Source organism: Limulus polyphemus, unplaced genomic scaffold, assembly GCF_000517525.1.
Source record: "Limulus polyphemus unplaced genomic scaffold, Limulus_polyphemus-2.1.2 Scaffold6368, whole genome shotgun sequence".
In the NCBI taxonomy this organism is placed as follows: Eukaryota; Metazoa; Arthropoda; class Merostomata; order Xiphosura; family Limulidae; genus Limulus; species Limulus polyphemus.
The window spans coordinates 28,513-35,127 of NW_013671978.1; the positions used below are offsets into that span (position 1 = coordinate 28,513).

General features: G+C 31.3%; 1 protein-coding gene across 4 annotated transcripts in view; it reads left to right on the forward strand.

The window, feature by feature from the left end:
• LOC106473649 (ankyrin repeat domain-containing protein 29-like) overlaps positions 1 to 5,587 on the forward strand; it is a 33,481-nt gene extending 27,894 nt beyond the window's left edge. For all 4 annotated transcript variants that reach the window (XM_013934331.2, XM_022402053.1, XM_022402056.1 and 1 more), the window contains 2 exons: positions 1,064 to 1,162; positions 4,688 to 5,587. In XM_013934331.2, coding sequence (XP_013789785.1) covers positions 1,064 to 1,162; positions 4,688 to 4,801 — 213 coding nt within the window. In that variant the 3' untranslated portion in view covers positions 4,802 to 5,587. The remainder of the gene's footprint in view (positions 1 to 1,063; positions 1,163 to 4,687) is intronic.
• The last annotated feature ends 1,028 nt before the right edge of the window (positions 5,588 to 6,615 follow it).

The following is a 6,615-nucleotide window of genomic DNA, read 5'->3' on the forward strand; positions in this document are numbered from 1 at the left end:
ACACAGCTTAATTATTGTGTAATGATTTACAATAAGGTTGTACATCATCATGTAGTTGAATGCGACCCATGTAATCCATGCTTATTGTAGCTTATAGTATGTTTTGTTTAGCTTCATCAGGCTCTTCATATGTGTGTATGTGTGCAAGCATAAATTGTTTCATAATTGCTGCAGAGATAATGTCTAAATACTCGTATCCTTTAACTTTTGGGATGTGGTTGTGTTATATAATATGTTTCAAACAGCATACTCTTGTTGATTGAAGCTAGTGGTGTTTATTTTTGACTTTGTTCATTTCTTAATTCATCATTACCATTTTTCAAGACTAGTATTTTATATATTACTTACTGATAAGTTTCCTGACTAAATGGTAAAGTTACACATCCTTTATTTGTTCAGCTATTTTACTTGGGATAATCAACACAGAAACAAAAACTCCATTTAATTTCTCCCGCTACTGGATATGTCAACTGAATAGTTATTAAACTTCCTTATAACCAAATATATGAGGTTTTCTCACTAGAAAAATTAAAGTTCTTACTACCAGGTAATAAAATATGTTAAATCAGTGGCACTACCAGATTTTTTTTTAGGGGGGGGGGGCATTTCTGGAATCAGTAACACATGTTATCCTGACTAAGTCATGTGTCAGTAGCAGTATAGTGTATTGTCCAAGCAAGGTTCATATCAAATTGAAAAGATAAAAAATATTATGAATATAAAATAATAACAACACATTCAGCAACTTCTGTAGCACTATGACCACAAAAATGCAATTGAGGTTCAGACAGGGTATCATTTGCGGTAATTGTGTTGAATTTAATTTAATAATTTTACTAATTTTTCTCGAAATACATTAGTCTGCAATGAAACACTATTTTCGTAAAGAACAATGTTTCAGTCTTCAGGTTTCATCAGACTTGTATTAAGTCTGACAATGGCTGTTGATGGACAGTTAACGTGAAAAAAAAGGTATTTGTTGTGAAATTTATGGGTTTTAATTTACTATTTATAATAAGTTGTAACTGAATATATATGTCAAGTAACAAAAATATGTTGACAGAATGGAGAGTCTTGCCTTCATGCTGCAGCCCTGTTTGATCATTTGAAAGTAGTAAAGTTCTTGATATCAGCAGGAGCTGATCCAGATCTCCGTAGTCAAGTAAGTCCAGAAATTTGACTGTATTGATATAGTTAAGAATATTCAGACTAGGGTTAAAGGTAAGTATTAGTTATTGTTGCATATTTACTTTAGGTATTAATGGTATACAAAATGATTTAACGAATGGAAGTAGATCGTCATCTTACTTTTATGAGAATTTAATTATTATCAAGTTTCAGACTAGGGTTAACGGTAAGTATTAGTTATTGTTGCATATTTACTTTAGGTATTAATGTTATACAAAATTATTTAATTAATAGAAGTAGATCGTCATCTTAATTTTATGAGAATTTAATTATTTTCAAGTTTAGTAATGATATGAAGAGCATAGATGACACAATGTTGATATACACAAACTAGAATTGACAGACAAAGATGAAATTAACAAAATGGTTTTCTTACAACTGTTTTGATATGATACAGTGACTAATTTAAGAAATAGTTTACATAAAGATAATGTGCTCACAATCAATGGAGTTATATGTTACCAGGTTATAATAATGCCTGTTAAGATAGTTTACTTTTATTACAAATTAAGTTGTCATAATGAAGGTTGACAACCACTGCAATTGTTGTACATAATAAATGGTGAAGCAAATTATTCTGACTTTGGCTGAAAAGAAAAAGAAATTCAGCCTTTTTTGCTGTTTCTAATGCCACACACTGGCTAATGTTATAATATTTAACTGAGATGTGCAATGTTAAACCTATTGTACATAGGCTTGTACAAGATGCAAATACAGTTAGCTTACCCCTGTAATAACTACGTTAGCTCATTTAGCCAACCTTGGAACTGTGACACTGTAACTGAATTTACTGTGTGTATCTTTATGAAATTTGGTTAACTTTTAGTTAACATTACAAGTCTGCTGTACAGTAAAGATTTAACTGTGAATTTACAAAATGTTTACTGAGTCAATCTGAGTGAAAACTGATTTTCATGATAAGAATAAAGATTCTTCGTTTCATTTTACTGTTTTTATATTTCATTTGTATAACCTCTAGAACCTCCTAAATGAACATCAAAAGTTTTTTCAATAAAACTTTATATGTTATCTACTTTAAGACTAACTGTAGAGAAATCAATGTATAATAAAATGAAAAGTTAAAGAATATGAAACAAAAATAATTAATAATACTTTTTCCTGTGCACTGACTGCATTTTTTATCAGAAAGTTCCAAATTACTTATCTTAACACTTTCAACTGTTTAACCTTTACATATTTGTTTTCTCATAATTTTATGGTTTTATGGCCACACATTGTGCCATTGGAACAGCAATTCTTACCTAACAAGCAATAAGTCACAGCAAGAGCCCATTAGTTGTTTCTCACAGAGCTAATGTAACAGCAACTGATCTAATGTCATATTTCACACCGGGGATTGAGCTAGTGTGATTTTATCGTTTTATTTTACTGAAGTTTGGTTAGGCTAGGCTGAGAAGATTTTTAAATTGTAAATTCTAAAAGATATACATAAAAATAAAGATTTCTAGCACTCACTGCATTTTTGTTCTGTTTACACTTGAGTAAAATAGTTGATGTTCTTCCCTTAGCCTTACAAGTTTGGGTGTCCAAAAAAAATTTATGTAGCTTTGAAATATGCATTCTATAACAAAAGAAAACTTACCAAACACTAGAATAGAATGTCTCAACACTATTGTAATTTATCTGGCTTTTTTTAAGTAAGTTATAAATACATTAAAAAGAATCTGTTGGCCATTCACAGCAGTAAAACCACGACTGCACAAAATGGCATTTCTGTGAAGTGAATATTCTTCCTGCCAGATTCAAAATGAAACTTGTTAGCTTGATCTAGAGGAAATGTGTTATTGGTTATAAACATGTCCATCGGTCATGTGAAGTTCATTAGCAAACAGTCTCAAAAGTCAGAGAATGGGGGGAAGGGGCTTCTTTGGTGGTTTTGACAAATTTATTGATATCTCAGTAAATACAGAATGTAAGAGGTTAAAATTTTAGGTTCTTGCTTGTAAATATGTATAGCTTGTTTTTCTAATTAGTTAGAAATTACAGCAGCCAATTTTAGCTCATGATTCACATAACATGGCATTTTAAATCTAAAGAACAATACTATCTCTATACTACTAAAGAAATATCGTAAAATCCATAAGTTAAAAGATTGCTTCGTTATTTGTAAGGTTTATGAAAGATTGACAAAAATTCCTGAATTGCTATCTTCCTTTTAGGTAGAATGAACTGTTTTGTATTAAGTATGATTGTGCTTTACCTATTTATTTATTGAGATTTTGATATTCTTCATTGTTCTCAGATATGCACCACAACAAGACAGTGAAATATTCCCTTGTTAGAAAGTCAACTTGTTCATTCAGATGTTATAATTCTGGCTTTATTACATGAAATTGCATACTTATTTCTCAGATAACCTTTGATAATAAAACTAAAAAAGTGTTATTTATTTAAATTTTTGTAGGTTTGACTAGATTGCTAACTTTACTATTGAAACCTTTAGCTCTGTGGTAAAAAGTTACAAGTTCTGTGGCAAATACCATAAGGCAGTAGCTCAGTATCAAACATCCTGAGTTACTAGTTTTGTAGTAAATAACCGAAGTTACTAACAATATTTTAAATACCACAAGGTAGTAGCCTTCTATAAAGTTCCCTTGTTCTAAAATTCTATAAAACACAACCTGATTTACTAGCCCTGTATCAAGTACCCTGGTTTGATACAGTTTTAACCACTAGTTTTGTGATTAACATAACCTTATTTACTAGCCCTGTATCAAATACCCTAGTTTGATACAGTTTTAACCACTTGTTTTCTGGTTAACATAACCTGATTTACTAGCCCTATATCAAATACCCTAGTTTGATACAGTTTTAACCACTAGTTTTGTGGTTAACACAACCTGATTTACTAGCCCTATATCAAATACCCTAGTTTGATACAGTTTTAACCACTAGTTTTGTGGTTAGCACAACCTGATTTACTAGCCCTGTATCAAATACCCTAGTTTGATTCAGTTTTAACCACTAATTTTGTGGTTAACACAACATGATTTACTAGCCCTGTATCAAATACCCTAGTTTGATTCAGTTTTAACCACTAGTTTTGTGGTTAACACAACCTGATTTACTAGCCCTGTATCAAATACCCTAGTTTGATACAGTTTTAACCACTAGTTAAAGACATAGTTTCATATTTTTGAATTATAATGTAAACATAAAATTTCAATATGGTTCCTATTTGGCCTGTATTTGCTGGTCCACTAGGTGATATAGTCTTTCATAATTAGCTGAAGGTTATGTTACCCAATTATTCATTAGAAAGATGATGAATTATTAGGATATGTCCAGGCAAAATATTTGTACTTGTTACATTATTCATAAACTCTAAGTTCTAGTTTTGTCCAAATCTTATTATTGTGAAGTAATAACCTTTGTTTATGCTTACAATTCACATTTACTGTTATACTTTTTTTTCAGTTTTGGTTGTTAGATCTCTTTCTCTTTCTGTAAACAAAAATTGGTTTCTCTTTGCTGACAGGATGGAGTAACACCACTAGAATTGGCTCAAGAAGCTCAAAATGCCCAGGTAGTTAATTATCTGAAACGATTTTCTAAAGAAAGAAAGCTGCCAGACGTTCAGAGGTCCTCATGAAGAATGAAAAGAATCACATGCACAAACCAAAGAGTTTTATAAGATCAGGCTTTTTATTGAACCTTGTGATGGATACAAAGATTGGTTTGTCACTGTTACCTACGAAACAAATAGGTTAGTGTAGTGGTCCAGCTGTGAATCTGTATATCAATTACATTAGAAGAGATATTGTCCTAGCTATTTAGAAGATCAGGTTATTGGAAACACCAAACCTTTTTTATGAGAACTGTGTAGAAGATGATACTCAGAAACATTTGTCGAACACCAGGAAATCTTCTCTTATACTACATTAATTTACTTTGTTCATAAAATATCTAATTTGTCAATATCCTTCATTCTTTGTGGTCAACCAAAAAAAAAATTAAGTTATCGTAAATTTGGAAATTATTCTTAGGGACAAAATGCAGACTGTCATATTACTGAATTGTTAGAAAATGTTTAGATAAGTCATTTTAGAGACCTTGTATTGGTTTTTCTGAAAGGTCTTCTTTTAGTTTTTTGTATATATAATTTAAGGGAAACAAGACACTTGCTCAATCTTCTAGCCAATCCCATCCACTAAACTGAACTTTAAAATATAAATAAAGCATTCGAAGTCAGCCATTATCATTCAAATATTTATCAAACCTTTTCCTTAAATTTATTGCATCCACCACATCTGAAAGAACTTATTCGAAAGACCAAGTGCTCTTTAGGAAAAATAAAACTGTCTCAACTGAAGATAACTCCTACTCTGCCAAAATTTGTATTTTTGTCCTCTAGTCCTTCCATTTTCACCATCAAGTATGATAAAAAAAAACAAAGATGATACATTAATACTGTTTCTTCCCTTAACAATCATAAACATTTCACTCAGATCCTCTGTAACTCTTCCTGAAGAGAAAATAATTTCAGAGATGTTAGCCTGTCCTTGTATGTCATCCTTTCCACCCCAGGTGTCATCCTTTTAGCCCTTCTATGAATCTTTTCTGAAAATCCAATATTCTTCCTAAGTTAAGGAGCCCAAGACTGAACATAATACTTCAAATGTTACCCATCCAGTGATCTATACAATGAAATTATAACCACTTTACAGTTATATTCAATATTTCTGTCAGATACAACCTAAAATCCTGTTTACCCTACCACTAGCAACAGCACACTGCATGGATGGCTTAAGATACTGATCAACTAGAACACCAATATCATTTTCTTCCATAACACTGTTAAGGTTGTTCCTATCAAAATTATACTAATAGCTCAAATTATAGTATCCCACATGCATTACCTTGCATTTATTTTAATTTAAAGCCATCTGCTATTTATTTGCCCAATTAACCAAATATGCCAATAACATCCCAAACTTTAATATAATCAGCAGATTTGAGTAATTTAATGACCTGACCTTCATCTATATCAAAGATGTAAATCAGAAAGAGCAAAGGTCTTAACACTGAGCCCTGAGGTGCCCCACTGCACTCCATTTATAAGAATATGCTGGTTTCTTCCGATTAACCAATTTTCTGTCTAATAAACCAACTTATCCGTCACACCTACAAATATCCTTTTTTGTGACAAGTCTTTTATGTGGCACCTTGTCATACGCTTTCTAAAAATAAAGATATATCAAATCCACACCAGCACCCTCATTTACATAAGCAGTCGTCTCTTCAAAGAATGTCAAAAGATTCTGCTAGTGAAACCATGTCGACTATCCAACAAAATTTTAAACTTTGTCAAATGAATTTTGCAAAGCATCTGTTATTAAACTTTGGAAAACTTATCCCAAGACTGATGTAAGACTAATAAGTCTATAATTACTGGGACAATTTTTA